We start from the raw sequence: 17,908 nt of genomic DNA on the forward strand, positions 1-17,908 counted from the left end.
CCGCTGTTTAAATGGAGGCCCTCTAAACAGCCCTGTCTGAGGAATTTACAGCCCTGGCCCCGTCCAGGAGAGAGAGAGGGAGAGGGCAGCAGGGAGGGAGGCACACTGAAGCCTTGTCCCGACACAGCCAAGATGGGAATGAACAGCTTCGGGCAAGGTGTGTGTGTGTGTTTGTGCGTGTGCGTGTGTGGTTCTCCTCAACCTCTGCGTGTGTTCGCTTGCGCCTTGCACACTGCTTGTTGTGCTGGTGTTCATGGGTGTATGTCCAAAGATGAATGAGCGAGTGGTTATAGGAGGTCTCTCCAGCTCTGTAGGATCTCTGTAATTTCACATAATCACTTCCATGTGGACCAGCCCAAAGGTGCACACACTCCCCCAAGAAAAACGTTTTCGTGCTGGGCTACGCTATTGTAGGATAGGTACGGTGAGAGCGAAATAGAGGCGGCACCGCAAAAGGGGCGGGAGTGAAAGCGCCCCACCACACACAGCAGGTGGCGCTATTTCAGTCCAGTATGTGTTTTCATGCAGATCAATGATCAATTAGAAGTCTCCCTTGTCACATCAAAACTGAAATGTACACCTAATTCATTAGTTTTCAAATGTAAACTTTTGTTTTTTCCAAAAAAAAAAAAAAGTGTGATAAAAGTGGTCGCAATGTTACAAGACTACTACTACGACTGTAAGTAGTAATATGAGGATTAAATCTGAATTTTTCAAGGTGAAATAAGATCTGAAGTATTACTTTTAATAATATGATTATATTCATAACAATATTTTGTTCGCAATCATTTCAGCTCATCGGCAAGCTTAGCAGAAGCCTGATGACGGTCCGGATCAATTGAATCGAGTGTGTTGGAAGACGAAAGCGTTTAAAAACAGGCTGGATTGGGGCTTTCGAGGACGGGAATTGGGCACCCCCGATTTTCTGTATGTCCAAATCCAACTGTGAGGCGACGGGTGGGGGGCATTTGTGACATGTGGCCCCATTTTATGGGCTTTTCCCTCCGCACCAAACTCCTCCAAGCACTCTATCACGGGCCTTGCGTTGAGTCTTGAGCGATTACATTCATGGGAACTATTTAAGGTCGATTGATGCATTAATAATTTCATAGTTTAAAAAAAAAAGTGTGTCCCAAGACATTTGTAAAGCTGGTCTCAAAACTGAATATGAGTTGTTGTTGTTTCTTCCAACGTGAGAAATGCAATTGTCACCATTTTTAAAAACATTTGCAGCGAGGGGGGAGATGATGGCGAAGAATTTCTTTGGAGAAAGGGTTGCTTTCAGTTGTTTTCTTGCGTCTCGAAGTTTATCACGTCACGAGGCTGACAGTTGTGATGGTGAATTGCGCCATCTTCTGTTAAAATGTATTACTACAACAAGGAACTCAGAACCCGCATGTTTTTTCGTCACTCATCGAAGAAAAAAAAATCTGAACGTTAGGAGAACGAAAATCCGTTACAATATTGCAAGGAAAAAAAAGTATTCCATTTTTTTGATTGGGGATACTTTTTTTTTTTTTTTTTTTACAAATTGTGACTTTATAGATATAAAGTTGCCATATGATTTCTTCACTTGTCTTCACAACATTTTATTGAATTTTCTATCCTGTTAGTGTATAATGAAACAAGGCAGTCATATCCCTTCTTATTCAGCTTTGCAATGACTTCTCAGTCTCTGTTTGCGTTAACAGACTGTGCACAAAGTAGTAAGAAAACAATGTTGTCTACTCTCCACATGTTTGCCCGCAGCCGGAGGTTACGCTGACATTCGTTTCCGTATGTCTGGGACGAACAGAAGTCGGGTCAGAGGTCAGCTGTTTCACAGTCTCTCGCAAGATTGGTCGTGCCACTGTTGAAAGTTGAGTGCAGGCACGACGAGGACGACATGATGAAGTCGTTTTTTGTGTTTCTAACGATTTTTTATTTCATTGCGAGCTACGTTCTGCAGAAAGCCTTGTAGTGCGGGTGAATAGACGATAGAGGGCAGTGCAGCTCAATTGTACAGTCAGCCATTTTGGTTTGAAGCAGTCATTTCTCAGTCATTAGCGCTCACCAGAAGGTTTGGGGAAAAAATCCGCTCCTGACACTAGTTCGACCGCTCAACACAAAACTGGGTAAATCATAACAGGATGCATGAAAAAGTCTAAAGGAACCATGCACATTGAAGAGGTAACCAGACACATTGGCTTGAAGCAGTGATTTGGGGCAAATTCCAAATCTTGTACTTTGACAGATTCCGATTTCAGGGAATTCATCCAAATTGAAAGCAGGTGTTCTTGACAGAAAGGTTAAATCGTACAGCTTTCTTGCCAGTGGCTTCAAACTGATCATTTTAAGGATTCCCCGTGAAGAAGGTGGTGTGAGAGCCTGTTCATGGCTGCGCTCTTACTTTTGATCACACCCCAATAAGTAACCGTGAAAGCAGGAAATAAACCGCTGCGTTTCAAGAACGAGCGTTTTACACGCCATGAAATGGTCGACTGCTTGAGAGTAAAACTGCCCACGTTGTTTCTGGACTTTGCAGCAACCACTTCCTCAATGAGAAATGCAGATAAGAAATGAGATAGTCATCTTGTTCCTTGCACGCAGTGACTACACGCAGTTTTGCATTTACTACAACTGCACGCAAAATGTATTTTCTCAAATTCAAATGTCATATTAAAAGAAGCTCCCCACTTCTGTTTCCAGAGACATTTTTTTTTCTTGCCTCTTCCGTGTCAATCAGCAGGCCCCATCTGGACCCGTGTTCATGTTGACACTGGAGCAGCCGTGGTGGGATAATTGCAAATCACAGCGGTTGTTTTCCCAGGGACAAGTGAGAGACCGCCCGCATGCATTCCATCAGGCCCATCGAGGAGGGGGACCACTTGGCGGAGGTGGTGGGAGAGGCTCCAGACTCTGTTGTGTCTGGTCAGAGGTGATGCAACCCCCCCCAGCGGAACCCCGTCACGCAAACGTCAACTACAGATTTGAAGCCACTTTTTTTTTTCCCAGGGGAAATAACGCAAAACCAATTCTTGGGTTTGAGGATCAAAAAAGTTATTTGCTATCACAGTATGTGGAAAGTGCCACACAGTAGAGATAAAAGTTGCTTACTCACTAACCGCTATTAATATGAACGAAAGAGACATTATTATAAAGCTGCTTTTTTTTTCAAGAATCACAATTTATTTGGACTAAAATCTCAGAAGGTGGCAAAATAAAGGATTAAAATATATATATATGAAGAATCATAGTTGTAATTTAAAAAGTCATATTACAAAAACAAAGATTTTTTTTTTTTTTTTTTAACAAAAACATAATCGTCATTGCTGAGATGCATGAACAGCCTCTTTGTATTTTCCACCATTTTTGGTCAATGTTTGATTTGAGTCCCGTGCGGTCTCTGTGAGATCACTGGTGTGGAATTTTGAGCACGGGAGGACAGATTCCTGAGTGCGATGTCCATAAAAGCCAGTTGAGTTGCCACCTCAAGTGCAGATGTTCTCCACGGTGGGAGGAAAGGAAACACCTCCCCCAAGGCATCTGCTCCAGCATGTGGATGATGCCGTTATAAAACAAGATGTCACATCTCTCGCTCTTAAGAGGCAGATGTCCACATACTTCAGAATTTATGAGTCTTTCACAGCTTTTACATTCCACAGGTGGGTGATGATTCTAACACACCCAACAAGCCACCAACACACTTTTCTGCTTGATAAAGTGAGCCACAGCAAATGAGTGAAACAAACAAGCATAATGAGACCTTTGCCTGGCCGGCTCTAGATAAATCTCCACCTCTTGTTTATATGCTGAAAGGGCTTTTGAGTGCAGATAAGGTGTTTGCAGCGTGCAGGTTGGTGGTTGCGCCCCTGGTTGGAGGGTGGAGTCAGTAAGGAGGGTATGAGGAGCGACTGTGAGCCGGCTTAGTTTTGTCACACGTCGACCTCGAGAAGACAGGAAGTCAACTACCGGGCTGGGGAAATGAGAATTTAAATTCAAGCAGACCACAAGAGGAAGCAGTCATCATGAGCGTGGACGCGGGAGGACAGCGGCGCTATGTGTCCACCTTCAGGATGCAAATCAAGTCTGGGAATGTACCGAGAAGCAACGATAGAGTGACGGCAGATGCGGGTGAGGACGCTGCTTGATTGTTTTCTTGGAGGAAAGGCCTTGAAATAAGTGTGAGCATATTGGTACTTCGCCTCAATGACATCATGGCTTTGAGGGAGCAGCAAAATGAACTCAGAGGTTGACAGATGTATCGTCAGCTCATAGGATGATGACATTAAATTGATCGTACAGCAATGAAATGTGACCTATCATTTCCAAGTACTCATACTTCAGGTTTTCTGCAGACTTAAAACTCAGTAAGTGGAATATTTTACACAGGACAAGTCAGTCTCCAGACTTAATCCCAATAGAGCAAGCATTTTACCTGCCAAAAAGGAGAAGTATGTGGACACTATGAGCACCAGATGTCACAGTTTTTTTTTTTTTTGCTTTCTATATTATATTTAATACAGAGCAGCGGGGACAATAAGTGTAAGGTATTAGACAGGCCAAGTTAGTCCTCTGTTAAACCCTTCTGAGCAAGCAATTTACCTGCTAAAGAGAAGTCTGGGGACCCATACTCTGCCATTTTGGGCAACAAACTGAGACGTTTTCTGGTTTTACTTTATTATTATTTTTTTTAAATATGTATTAAATACAGAGGTTTTCGATAGTCAAATCAATCGACAGACTCAAACCCTATAGAGCACCCCAGTGGACACCTCTTATGTATTATGGGCAGCAGATGGCACTGTTTTTCTTTCCCTTCCCCATCTTTCATATTTAATACAGAGTAGTGATCCAACAGTTGTATGAATAATGAGCATTTGTTTCACAATGTAACATTTTGGCCACCCCACGCCTTCATGACCTTACACATTCCCGTTCCGTGTGTGTTTCCTCGACACGTCTCTGCACATATCTTCCCTAAAAGTGCTCTTAGTAGTGTTATTTTTGTTCAAAGCAGCGACAAGTTGAGTCAAAGTGCTCCCTTCAGCCTTGAAAGTGATATAGTCCCGATGTCAACGAAGCGTCAAAGACGCTGCCGACAAACCCCTCGCAACTATGCTGAAAAGGTCAACGCATAACACGAGTGTTATGTGTTGACATCGCTTATTGTTGACGGTTGATTCGGCGTTTCTTGCAGCTAAATAGCTGGGCGTGCGGTGTCCTGTAAATGGTTTATCGATGGTTAATAATTAGTTTCTGTTAAAAAGCAGGAATGACTCATTTGATTAAAAAAAAAAAAAATGGTGAGGTGCCGCTTGCCAAATAGTGAGCTCACATGAAATAGTGCTGCTTTTCCCTAGAGCTCGCCATAGAATGGAGTAAACGGTGACTTTAACTTAAATTTCACGTGTTGAACTTCCTAAATAATAGCGAGCCTCGGTTTGAGGTTTTACCGATGTGCTTTAACACGGTACAGCACGAGGCAACTATTTCGCATAATCTGCAGGTATGTACAGTAAACGGTTATATTGACATCCTCTGCTTTGCGTCCTGTCCAGAAGTCCCTCCCCCTCGCCAGCGCACCGACCCGCCTGTCTTCATGCAGCCGCTGCAGGACTGCTACGTGGATGAGGGTGAGGATATCACCCTCGGTGCCGTCCTCTCCGGGACTCGACCCGTCAAAGTCACATGGTTGCACAACGGTGAGGATTGACACAAAGCGATGGCTGCCAAAAAACGGAAATAGATAGGCGCGATAAAAAGTAATCCATCAAAGTATTGGTCTTAAAAAACAAAACAGAACTTTTACCGCAGTCGACTTGGCCTCCATCATCTCAATGTGTTCAAAATGATCAGGTTTCACGCTTGGCTGTTGAAAAATGATTCCAAAATATTGGCGGGAGAGGGAATCGAAACAGATACTAAATCCGCTTTCAAGTCTGGAGAAGCCATGGCTGAAAACGCAAAGGAAGTCAACGCAGATATGGTCAAAAGACCCGATAAAGAGTCGTTGACGATTCAGAAGGGGCTCGGTCGTGTAATGCTCGCGCCATTGTTGTCCCAAAATGCACAACAGAGCCAATGGGGACAGGCAAACATGCTAAGGCAGAACTCGCGGTAGCTGGCAGAAACCTGAGGGGATTTCCCAGGAGAACGGATGGGCAGAAAGGGCAGAAACACGTGATCAATTCATAGAAAAGCAATCGGTTATTAATAGGCTTCTTCCCTCACCATAAAGAAACATGGACTCCTGCTTCCGAACATTTGACCATCCTTCGCTCGTTCCTAAATGGCAGGTGAGGTAGCCCGTTTCGGAATCCCCACACTGGACGGTGACAACGTAAGCTTGGTTGTGCGCGAGTGCCTGCCAGAGGATGCTGGCGCGTACACCTGCGTGGCGGAAAACACGGCAGGGAAGACTTCTTGCTGTGCCGCCGTGTTTGTTACAGGTGAGGACCAATGAGGAAGCATCCCGATATGAACAGCGTTGTTGTCATCTATTGTACAGTACTTGTTGTCTTGTCAAATTATTCAACTCTTATCTTATATGACCGCTTTCTGTCAACAGACTTTGAAACTATTTGTAGCATGCGGAGTCGAGCTCATGTAAATAAGAGCATTATGGGAAGTGGGAAGCCGCTTCAGCCTCCTCGGGAGGGTCAGCACAACTCCAGAGGATCCACTGGCACCTCACCGAACAGCTCTGATCCGCAGAGTCCAGTCTCTTCGTCACGAGGTCACGATTTTATGGGGTTGTTGATAATTCAGTCCGCAAAGCCGGTTCAGCTGAACAACCTTCACTTTGGTTGTCATGCCTACCAAGATGGGACCCACAAAAAAGTCCTGGGACGAGATGCCAAAAAAGAAACAGGAAGTCTGCTATTTTGGTTTGAAGAGATTGACTTGCACCCTCTAGAATGATTTTTTTTTTTTAATTCAGGCCTTCAGGGCGGTCTCATTGGACAAGAGTTTTGGTATGCATATCTATTATGAGCAGAGCTGCAAAAAAAAAAAAAAAAAAAAACCTCATTCCCCAAAGACAGAAAAAAATCTTAGCTCAAACGTATTGGCTTGGGGGTGGGGGGGGCTCTCCAGAATTTTTTGGGGGGGACATTCAGCCTTTGAAGGCAGTTTTACTTTGCAACATGAACATTGTTTTACATATCTGTTCAGGGAGACCCACAAAAAAAGTCTCAACACCATTTCACAACACAATTTTCCTCCATAATGATCTCTGGATTTTCTTGAATACTAAGCCCTTGAAGGCAGTTATTAGCTGCATGAAACTTTGTTTGATTTTTCTATTTTTAGTAAACCCATGGGGGGAAAAAAGTCTCAAAAAGACAGTCTATTTGCATAGAAGCAAATATTTTGACTCAATGGCACCCTCTGGAAGGTTTTTTTTTTTTTAGCTCCCAAGAGTTGTTTTGCTGAACAGCATATAATTTACGAAGGCATGACGAGACCCCAACAAAAATAACCCAATGAGGATCATTTTGACCATTTCCAGGGGTCCTCCAAAAATGGACTCCTTGACACTTGAGCAAATGTCTTGTGGGAGCAAAAACAGGAAACGGCATCATCTCCGGTGCTTGTGTGAGCGCCACACAATGCAGAGATGTCAAGGAACGAAAGATTACAAGTCCCATATAGGGAAGTCAACGCGACTATGCCACACCTCCACCATCCCTTCTTTTCAAAAAGCATCTTGCCTTTCCCTTGCAGAGGTCATTCCGAAGAAAAGAGCCAACTCAGGAACACGTAAGATTGTTATTCATTGCTTTCTACTCCTTCTGCTATGACTTGTTGTGCTTCCTTGTACTCAATATGCGCAACGAATTTTATTCATGGGTGTGTACGGTAATAAATGCATAAAAGCCTCGGGGCGCTGACCGCGTCAACAAGAGGATGGTTGTTGAACCACACAAATATCTTTATAAAATAAAAATGTAAGAGCTACAGAGTTGACAAGCAACTTATATTGATTATTGTCCCAGTAGTACCTGTTTTGTGTGTTCTGATAAAAAAAAAAAATTTATCTACCTGACACATCTGTCACTCGCCCGGGCAGGTCCAATGTTGCACTTGGAGAACCCGCCTCACTTCGTGGAGGCCAGGGCGGGACACCCGGCACGCGTCACATGTGGATTTACCGGCAGCCCCCCTGTGGTGTCCTGCTGGATCCGGAACAAGGAGCAGGTGCTGTGACGTTATGGTCGTGCTGCATGAACGGCAACCGGTGGATCCGATTTTATTGTCCTTCCTGCAATCACATAGAACAGCATTTAATTGTTCTGCATAGATGAACAAAAGATATATTCATAATCAAGTTCAGACAATGAAGTATAACTGGGTAACTTCCGGCTGCAACCCCGATGACCTCTCGTGGAATGTGAGCGATGTATGCATGTATTGACGATTGCGCATGTTGTTTGTTTTGGGTGACTATCTCGCAGATAGTGGACAGTCCTGAAGTTTGGACAGAGAACTCGGACCAGAGCAGCACGTTGGTCTTGGCCGAGGCCGGAGCACAGCACACGGGCCGCTACACTGTCGTGGTCAAGGACCGTAAGAGCTCGGCCCAGCACACACTCACACTCTCCGTCATAGGTAAGGATGCACACATGCACAAAAAACAAAACACCCACATCGCAAAAAGTGCAGCAATGTCAGTGAATGTCCTGCTCACCAGACAGGCCGCAGCCTCCCGCCTCCTGTCCTCTGGTCTCCCTGGTGTCCCCCGGGAGTTTCGTGCTGTCCTGGTCAGGGCCCTGCTACGACGGGGGGAGTGCCGTGCTGGGCTACGTTGTGGAGGTCCGACCCGAGGGCCGGGAATGGAGTGAGCTCACAGCCCAGTGTACGAGCACGTCGTACCGGGTGTGCAGCGGCCTGCAGCCCGGGGAGGAGTACTGCTTCCGAGTTAGGGCCTACAACACAGTGGGGGTCAGTGAGCCCGGACCAGCATCGCCTGGGGTCAGCATGGACCATAAGGGTGAGCGCTTTTATATAAATGTATGCTTATGATTGTTTGTATTCTCGTTTTTCTCAAGTCGCTTTGGTTCATTTCTCTGATCAGAATTGAAACTTGCAAAACAGCAAGTGCGTTTCTCCAAATAAATCGTACAAATAGCAAACCGCCATCATTCCAGATTCTGAGGAAGCACATGAGGAAGTGGAGAGCCCCGAGGCCTTCGTTTCTATCGATTGCACGCACAAAGTCACAGATCACTACGATGTTCAGGAGAAGCTTGGCATGTGAGTTTTTTTTTTTTTTTTTTTTTGGTGCGTATGCGGGCTCATTTTAAGCCAAGGGTAGAAATGCGGAGGCATAGTTCTACCCTTTTTTTCCTTTTGCTACAGTGTACACTTGCGGACAAAAGTACTGAGACACCTCATGATCAATTATTAAGCAGTTCGTACTGGAACTGTTTACAGTGACCCCGCACTATACAAAACTCTGTGATTAATTGACCCCATCTTGTCAAGGACACATGTCCCTGAATACTTTTGTCCATTGTCCACTTCGCCAGGGGTAAGTTTGGCCTGGTGTTCAAGCTGAAGCATCGAATGAGCGGCCGTGTGTGCGCCGGAAAGTTTTACAAAGGCCGACGCAACAAAGAGAGGGAGGCGGCCCGCAACGAGATCGAGCTGATGAACAAGCTCCACCATCCTAAGTTGGTCCGCTGCCTGGCTGCCTATGACCACAAGCCCGACATAGTCATGGTCATGGAGTTGTAAGTACAGTTGCACTACTTTTATACACATCTTTGACCGCTTCATTAGGTTCACCGGCACGAATTAAAGGTCAGGGGTGACTTAAACTCGGCCAACCATCTTTTGAGTAATACTTCGGGCTAATTTTTTTGAATGAATCATGAGAAGTGTGTTCAGATGTCGATGAATTATCCATCCATCCATTTTCTGATCCGCTTATCCTCACGAGGGTCGCAGGCGTGCTGGAGCCTATCCCAGCTGTCTTCGGGCATTCGGCGGCGTACACCCTGAACTGGTTGCCAGCCAATCGCAGGGCACACGAACAACCATTCGCACTCACACTTCACACTCACACCTCGGGATAATTTGGAGTGCCCAATCAACCTGCCATGCATGTTTTTGGAATGTGGGAGGAAACCGGAGTACCCGGATAAAACCCACACAGGCACGGGGAGAACATGCAAACTCCACACAGGAAGGCCGGAGCCGGAATCAAACCCTGCACCTCTGCACTGTGAGGCCGACGTGCTAACCAGTTGAACACCGTGCCGCCATTCAATAAATTTTATTTCAATTAATTTTTTAATGAACGGTTGAAAAGCAAATGAAGAAACATTTGGGGCTCCTTCATTTACACCCTCAAAGCATGCACAATGAAACAGTGATTGTGTGCAGCATCGCAGGCGGGGAACTCTTCGAGCGCATTGTGGACGACAACTTCGAGCACACGGAGCCGGCCAGCGTGCGCTACATGCAGCAAATCCTGCAGGGCGTCTCCTTTATGCATCGGCAGCTCATCGTCCACTTGGACCTCAAACCTGAGAACATCGTGTGTGTCGACACCAGCGGCACCGCTGTCAAGATCATTGACTTCGGATTAGCTACCCAACTCGGTATGTTGGTTCACGCCATCAGCTGCACCTGAGGAGACATACTGGGGCTTTTTCTCGAAGTCAATTCCTTTTTGTTAGTCACGCCAGGGCTCAATCCCAATCCCACTGGAATTGTGAAAATACTTTTTTTAAGGCTGTCAACCAAGTTGGAAAGTTGAATTTATTTTACTTAAGTCGACTAATCATATGTGTTTGGCATTTTGTTTTCAAATTGGCCAATTTACAGAGGATTTCCATTAGCTCATCTGCTGCCGATAATCGACTTTGATTGCACTTTCATTCTACGACTGTCGACTGCAAAAAATATTTAGTCGTTCAGTCCCTGAACCATACTCGGTTTTGGGGTTCTGTCTCGGGCAAATTTCCCCACCCCTTTGTTCTGCGAGGCCAATGAGCTTTGGTTACCATACGATAGGGGGAAAGTAGCCCTATGAAAGGTAGCTCCTGAAGATTTACTTGGTTAATTTCACACTAGATGGGAAGGCAGGCACTCCGAAGATGAAGTGAATAGCTAAAATTTCCATGATATGTTGGTTTTTTTAATATTTGACAGATGGCAAGACTGATCTGCGGGTGATGCAGGGGACCCCGGAGTTTGTGGCCCCTGAGGTGATCAACTACGAGCCTGTTTGCTTGGCCACAGATATGTGGAGCATCGGTGTCATCTGCTACATATTGTAAGTGGGCAGCATTTGGCCGTGACCCCGTTCCGTTCTCACTCTTAGATGCAAAGCTCAACACGAGAAGTTGAGTGATAGTGGGCGACCTTTGGACACATACAGGATGTCGCATTCCTGCACCGTCTTAGAGCAAGGCCAAAACAGATTATTGTACAAGTACAATGGATCGATTTTATTTTCATCGATGATTTGAAAGAAAAAAAATTATGTAAGAAAACAAAGGGGAAATATATGGTCGAGATGATTTTATTCTTCTTTATTTTGGTCAAATATGATATGAATATTACATTTGTATTTTCTAGACTTCATAAATGATCTATTTTAAAACAGTGAAAATATGGATTAGGTGATTTTTTTTCCCCAAATAGAAATTGGCCAATGAAACAAGGCATAATTACATATGAATTTAAATTTCCCTATTTTTCCTCTTATTTTCCCCTTGTTTTTCTGTTATTTTTCCTCGCTTCTTTTTGTTTTTACATTTTTCTTTGTCACTTATTTCTTTTCGTGTTCTTTTACCGTTGTGTTTTCCCCCTTTCTTTTTGTTGTTTTTATTTATTTTATCATTTTCTCCACCTTGTTTAATTTCTTTTTTCTTTCTCATTGTTTTTATCAGTTTTTTTTTGTTCTCTTTCTTCCTTTTCATTTCAGTGTTGTTTCTTTTAATTGTTCCTTTCTCTTTTTCCCCTTTCTAAAATACAACAGCCTTTTCTGCATCTTACCTGCACGATTAACTTCACAAAACCAGCCTAGACTTGTTATTGCCACCAAGTGGACACATGATAAATTTGCATTTACACATTCCTCTGCCTGTCTCTCCATGCTGTGTACTGTATTTGCAGACTAAGCGGCGAGTCGCCCTTCCAGGGAAGCAGCGACGCTGACACGCTGGCCTTGGTAACGGCGGCCCACTGGGAGTTTGACGAGGAGAGCTTTGAGGACATAACTGACCAGGCCAAACTTTTCATCAGCTCCTTGCTTGAGAAAGATCCCAGGTGATCTCCAGACACTTTACTTGGTGCATCCTATAGTGTGTAGGTGTACCTAACAGTGCAGTCTTTTCCTGTGTCCGTCTCCTAGACAACGCATGTCCTGCGAAGATGCCCTGGCTCACGCGTGGATGGCGGCGTTCGACTCGGGAACCCAGGCCTCCACCAAGAGTCTTCCCAAGGAGAAGATGAAGCGCTTTCTTGCCAGGCAGAAATGGAAGGTAAACGACAAATGTTATTATGGGAGACATTCATTTTATTATTAATGTGTATTTCGCGGCTTCGTGCATATGATGCAAACCTATCTGCGTTTGTTCAACACCATAGTATCTGTGACGTTGAAGGCATGTGTGGAAGTCACCGAGTGAGAATGTAGGGTCAGCTGTTAATTGGCTGAACCGTTAGCCAACTTGTGTATTGAGGGACGCTGTCCGTTGAGGCAATCAACAGGTTGTCAAAGAAGGCACTTGTGTATACTGTATGTGTATGTTGTTCAATATAGTGATTGAAAGTGCACTGTGTCGATCCTTGACCACCCGCTCAGGGATTACAATTTGTTGTAACTAATCGCATAGGCTACATTAAATTAGCTAATGATATTTACATTACCATGTCATCATTTTACTTGTGCTCAACAGAAAGCAGGCAAGGCCATGCTGGCGTTGAAGAGAATGGCTTTACTAAGCAAAGGGGACAGCACTTGTTCTCCCACCAGCGCCCCAGAAGGTGACGGATGATCTGGATAGCTCAATATTTATTTTCTCATCAGCTGTTTCACATCAATTCTTCCTTCTTTCCTTCCTGGCTCAGAATGCCCCATGACACCAGAGACGGAAGACGCCCTGCTCTCATTAGAGCGCAAGATGCAGGGACCCCCATGCTTCACCAAGACCCTGCAGGACCAGACAGTGTTCATAGGGGCCAGTGCTCACCTCGACTGTCACCTCATGGGTAAGCGCTACAGTAATGCTTTAAAAGCCGTCTTTTCGCGTAAATGTGAACAAACAAATGTGACAAAACTGTCTTTGATGATTGCAAAAAATATGCGACTTGGTTGGAAGTTAGCCTTTGCTGTACCTGAAAACAGGTATGTTAGTTTTGTGATTGTGAAAACATGTACCTCAGTCGGAAATTTTGTCCTGCCGGAAGGTGAAAAATAACCGCTTTTGGTCAGCTTTTTCGATGCAATTGACGATGGGCAACTTAGAGTGTAGTCCAGCTAGCTACTTAGCATCGCTAGTCAATTATTTTAAAAAATATAATATATATAGCGAGGATTAAACATAAATAATATGGCTAAAGCAGAAATTTAATTCGAAAGCAACGGCACGAGAATAAAATGGTTAAGTTATCCTTGAGTCACAAGCAACTCGCTAGCTCGCAATGTTAGAATTATCACAAGTGTACCAAAAAAACGCAGTTAACAGTTTGTTGTCAGCTAGCTGATACAAAAATACCAAATCGGAATTGTACAGGAAAGTTACGTTACTATTTGTGTTGGGTTATGAGCTAAATCATTGATTAAATAAACTCACAATTTGTTCTTGCCTATCACTCCTAACTAGTAAATAGTGCTTGTAAATGATGATGATGAATGGCAGACCCATACCTGTAATTGACTCACGTGTGTTGTTTCAATTGGACGAGTTTTATTATCTTCGTTGAATTTAGGATATCCCGACCCAGATGTGGTTTGGCTGTGCGGAGAGGAACCCGTGGAGGAGTCTCCAACCGTCCGGATTGAGTATGAGGACGATGGCCGCTGCACGCTAATCCTCGCCGAAACGAGCCTACAAGATTCCAATATTTACACCTGCAAAGCCACCAATGACCACGGAGAGACCTCTTGCTCGGCGTCGCTCGTTGTCCGAGATTCAGACTAGATTTTGTTTTATACAGTCCACATCCCTCATGCGACAGCATCTTTTTAAATATACTGCTGAAACATTTTTAAAAAGCTTTTTAATAGAAATGAAATTGCTGAAGAAATTACAGTTGTAGAATTTTGTTCGGAAATTAAACTACATTCTTACTTAAACGACATTTTTACGGACGAACTTAAGTTTTATTTCAATAATTGGCCCTGCGATTGGCTGGCAACCGGTTCAGGGTGTCCCCCCACCTACTGCCCGAAGACAGCTTGGATAGGCTCCAGCACCCCCTGTGAGGACAAAGCGGATCTGAAAATGGATGGATGGGTGGATTGAAATAATTTTAAACAAATAAGCAGCAAGATAAGTCATTTTAAAAGATTTTAATTTAAAAAAAAAGTAGAAGTGAACAAATAAAAACCATCAGAAATAAAATATGCACAAACAAGCACAAACGAGCCAAGATAAATAAAATAGTGATGAATAAATACACAATTATTCAACATGAAACTACTGTATAGCTTTGTGTGTGTATGTGTGTGTGTGTTAGCGGGGTCACGTAAACCGCCGCCTCAGGGTCGCCTCCTGCTGGTGTCCGAAGAGCATGGCTGCACGTGACTCGAAGGCGCCGACCATTTGCTTGACCCCCCCACCTACTGCCCGAAGACAGCTTGGATAGGCTCCAGCACCCCCTGTGAGGACAAAGCGGATCTGAAAATGGATGGATGGGTGGATTGAAATAATTTTAAACAAATAAGCAGCAAGATAAGTCATTTTAAAAGATTTTAATTTAAAAAAAAAGTAGAAGTGAACAAATAAAAACCATCAGAAATAAAATATGCACAAACAAGCACAAACGAGCCAAGATAAATAAAATAGTGATGAATAAATACACAATTATTCAACATGAAACTACTGTATAGCTTTGTGTGTGTATGTGTGTGTGTGTTAGCGGGGTCACGTAAACCGCCGCCTCAGGGTCGCCTCCTGCTGGTGTCCGAAGAGCATGGCTGCACGTGACTCGAAGGCGCCGACCATTTGCTTGACCACCTCGTCAAAGAAGAGGCTGGCCAGCCGAGAATGAAGCAGTGACTTGAGCTCAAAAGACACCTGTAGCATGAAGGCAGGGCCACTGATGTTAGCTAATAATTTTTTTTTCACCCAAGATGCCACTTCACTGAAAGGCAACCACTTCCAGGATGCACATGTAAAGTTATTTTCAGCAGGCAAGGACAGCAGCTAATCGCTGCTAAATTTAGAAGGACAACGGAAACGCTCCTGTTCAGGCATCCCTTGATAAAAACACTCAGTCGAGGGAAGACCTCCACCAAGGCCGAACAATGAAATGATCATATGTGAATAGACTTACATAGAAATGCACTTTGCAAGAGTCCGGTATGTCTTCGGGTCCTGGCTCAAACCTCCAGATTGTCTCAAGATGGTTGAAGAGGGACCCGTCGGTACACAAGGCCTGTTGGATAACAAAGACCCATTCAAGGGATGTTTCTCAACAGTTGTGGAAAGTATTAAGATGTCATATTCTCACAAAAGAGCATTTAAATGAACAATGTTATTAAGGGGAAATGCAATATTTTTGCAACTCACTCTGACTTGTTGGTTGGGGACAACGGTGACAACGGAGGTGTAACGCTCCAGCACAGGCGGGAATCCGATCTCCAGCTCGGCTCGGACGGCGCCGCCCTGGCCTCTGATAATGCGAGAGCTCTTGCACCAGGGCACAAAGTGAGGGTACCGCTCCACGTTGGACACCACATCGAACATTTGCTCCGGCGTGTACCTGGAAACACAACAATGCTCACAATTAGAGTTCTCCAAGATGATCACATCATTTTCAGCTGATTATTTCGGGTGGAAAAGATGAGATTTTTATTATTTTGTTGGTTTTTTAAAGGTCATAAACTGACATAAGGCAGGCTTTGCAGTCCTGAATTTGTGATTTGAATGTGGCTTCACTTCACTCTTCCATCGCCCCCAATGTCCCCGCACAAAAAAATATATATATTCCCCATCATCTCACTAACGAATGTCCACGGTTGCATGCTAAGGCAGCTAGATTGCTAGCATGACTTATTCACGATGGAATATTGCCAAAAATGAAATGTTATCGGTTTGTTTGCACGGTCACTTTATACTGCACCGCTAATACACTATAAAAGATTGTTCTTGTTTAGTTTAAAACTGTTGCACTACCATTACAGCCATAATAACGTATCATGTTCAAATGCCTTTATTCATTATTTTTTTTCTTCTCAACTCATTACATCTACTCAAAATCAAAAGACATGAGTGATTTTTTTTTTCTCTATACACAAGGCAACGGTGTTCATCTCAGAGCGAACCACGAGTCACTCACCCTAAGGTCCGGCTCTCGGCGTACTCGGTTCTGCGGCGAGCGCTGGGCGCAGCCAAGTTGATGAAGGTGCGATAGGGTGTGTCGATGGGGAAGGAGGCGTACTGAGGCAGGGTGGTCCTCCTTAACGTCAGGAACCCACCAGGAGAAACGTGTCTTGACAGAAAAGAGAATATTCCAATCAAAAGGTGGGTGTGCTATGCGATCAATTTGTATAGTACAGAGATGTCATTTTAAATTTTTGAAATTACAACTCCTGATGTGTGTCAGAAAACTCCCAGGATCGATGTCATATTTTAAATCCAAACGACACACTACAAATTTTCCTCTGCAAGTTAATCACACTGGAGCCGCCCCTGCCATCATGGACTCCTGTAGGGATTCTTCAGGGAGCCTCTCCAGTTCACAGCCATCATGTTGTCCACTTCTTCAAAATATGACCCCTTATTGACTCTCTTGAGTTTGGGAAAAATTATAAATGAAGTAATGAGGTTGAGCCAGCATGATTTTATCCTTGACTCATGATCTTTTGGGATGCTCATGCCATGGTGAAGCAGTTGCGAGTTGACCTGCCACAACTCTCGCCTCTTCTCGCACACTGGATGAAGCAAATGTCACAGGGCCTTTTTGTCAGACGTCCTTGTTTATTGTCTGATCCAGAAAATTCATATGTGACATCGGTCCTGGAACCTCACTGACAAACCTTTCTATTGTGATACGGTATCATAGAGTATATTATACTAAAGATATTTGTAAATGACATTGTTGTGGCGCAAGCAACATCAATCAAGAGAGCTGAAAAAAATACATAGCAACAATAAATGATCGAATTTGAGGATATTTCAGTCAAAACTACCATCGCTGTTCCTTTTTGTGTGCTCACCTGGCATTTCCTCGTTTGGAGTTTCCCCGAATAAACTTGTTCGAGTGGACTTTAAGTACATCCAAAAGAGTCCCGACGAGCCGTTGAGTTGACTTGTGGGACATTACCGTTGCCTATCGATTAAAAGAAAAAAAAATCAAACTATATCAGGTTTCCCCCAAGGTATTTTGGTCAACGTTCCCATCGCCAACCGGCTCTTTTTACAACTTCAGAATGGGACCGCCCTTCACTATCCTGACGTCATCCTGTCGTGGCCAATCACAGCGCGAGGCTGGTAGCTTTTCATATTTTTTTATTTGACTCCAAATGAATCATTAGATGACGAATAATGACGCAACAGTTTCATGAGCACTAGACGTCACAATCGTTTGATTTTTTTTTTAACTACTTCACACATGCATTATTCTGGTTTTAATTCATCAATAATTGTAGTAATTACATTACACTCTCCAACGAATACTAATAATAATTTACAATTATCACAGCTGAAAAGGTTGCATCTCAAAAATTGTGGAAAATATATAT

General features: G+C 43.9%; 2 protein-coding genes across 4 annotated transcripts; one reads left to right on the forward strand and one right to left on the reverse strand.

Annotated features, from left to right (window-relative positions):
• Window positions 1-3,823: 3,823 nt before the first annotated feature.
• mylk5 (myosin, light chain kinase 5) lies at window positions 3,824-14,312 on the forward strand. 2 transcript variants are annotated; one of them, XM_019866493.1, is made up of 17 exons: window positions 3,824-4,113; window positions 5,541-5,684; window positions 6,279-6,431; window positions 6,551-6,718; window positions 7,708-7,743; window positions 8,054-8,181; window positions 8,439-8,592; window positions 8,675-8,974; window positions 9,132-9,237; window positions 9,513-9,716; window positions 10,372-10,589; window positions 11,143-11,266; window positions 12,112-12,264; window positions 12,350-12,479; window positions 12,897-12,984; window positions 13,069-13,209; window positions 13,930-14,312. In XM_019866493.1, the coding sequence occupies exons 1-17, from the start codon at window positions 4,008-4,010 to the stop codon at window positions 14,139-14,141; spliced, it is 2,565 nt and encodes an 854-aa protein (XP_019722052.1). In that variant the 5' UTR covers window positions 3,824-4,007; the 3' UTR covers window positions 14,142-14,312. The 2 variants fall into 2 exon arrangements, with proteins under 2 accessions (XP_019722052.1, XP_019722053.1); XM_019866494.1 differs by lacking the exons at window positions 3,824-4,113; window positions 5,541-5,684; window positions 6,279-6,431; window positions 6,551-6,718 and having other exon boundaries at window positions 7,061-7,743; window positions 8,675-8,976; window positions 9,131-9,237.
• A 199-nt stretch (window positions 14,313-14,511) lies between these two features.
• LOC109513814 (coenzyme Q-binding protein COQ10 homolog, mitochondrial) lies at window positions 14,512-17,615 on the reverse strand. 2 transcript variants are annotated; one of them, XM_019866500.1, is made up of 6 exons: window positions 17,384-17,615; window positions 16,504-16,656; window positions 15,735-15,927; window positions 15,499-15,600; window positions 15,165-15,239; window positions 14,512-14,762 (listed from the first exon to the last, which is right to left on the reverse strand). In XM_019866500.1, the coding sequence occupies exons 1-6, from the start codon at window positions 17,485-17,487 to the stop codon at window positions 14,685-14,687; spliced, it is 705 nt and encodes a 234-aa protein (XP_019722059.1). In that variant the 5' UTR covers window positions 17,488-17,615; the 3' UTR covers window positions 14,512-14,684. The 2 variants fall into 2 exon arrangements, with proteins under 2 accessions (XP_019722059.1, XP_019722058.1); XM_019866499.1 differs by lacking the exon at window positions 14,512-14,762 and having other exon boundaries at window positions 14,914-15,239.
• Window positions 17,616-17,908: the final 293 nt, after the last annotated feature.

This window comes from Hippocampus comes, unplaced genomic scaffold (assembly GCF_001891065.2).
Source record: "Hippocampus comes isolate QL1 unplaced genomic scaffold, H_comes_QL1_v1.1 scaffold99, whole genome shotgun sequence".
NCBI classification, from domain to species: domain Eukaryota; kingdom Metazoa; phylum Chordata; class Actinopteri; order Syngnathiformes; family Syngnathidae; genus Hippocampus; species Hippocampus comes.

Bases quoted from the DNA above. Each gene is read 5' to 3' on its own strand.
- mylk5 (XM_019866493.1), top strand. From the start codon at position 4,008: ATGAGCGTGGACGCGGGAGGACAGCGGCGCTATGTGTCCACCTTCAGG. The intron at 4,114-5,540 runs GTGAGGACGCTG...CGTCCTGTCCAG, and splicing joins TAGAGTGACGGCAGATGCGG to AAGTCCCTCCCCCTCGCCAG. The intron at 7,744-8,053 runs GTAAGATTGTTA...TCGCCCGGGCAG, and splicing joins AAGAGCCAACTCAGGAACAC to GTCCAATGTTGCACTTGGAG.
- LOC109513814 (XM_019866500.1), bottom strand. From the start codon at position 17,487: ATGTCCCACAAGTCAACTCAACGGCTCGTCGGGACTCTTTTGGATGTA. The intron at 16,657-17,383 runs GTGAGCACACAA...TTTTCTGTCAAG, and splicing joins TCCAAACGAGGAAATGCCAG to ACACGTTTCTCCTGGTGGGT. The intron at 15,240-15,498 runs GTAAGTCTATTC...TTCATGCTACAG, and splicing joins CTTGCAAAGTGCATTTCTAT to GTGTCTTTTGAGCTCAAGTC.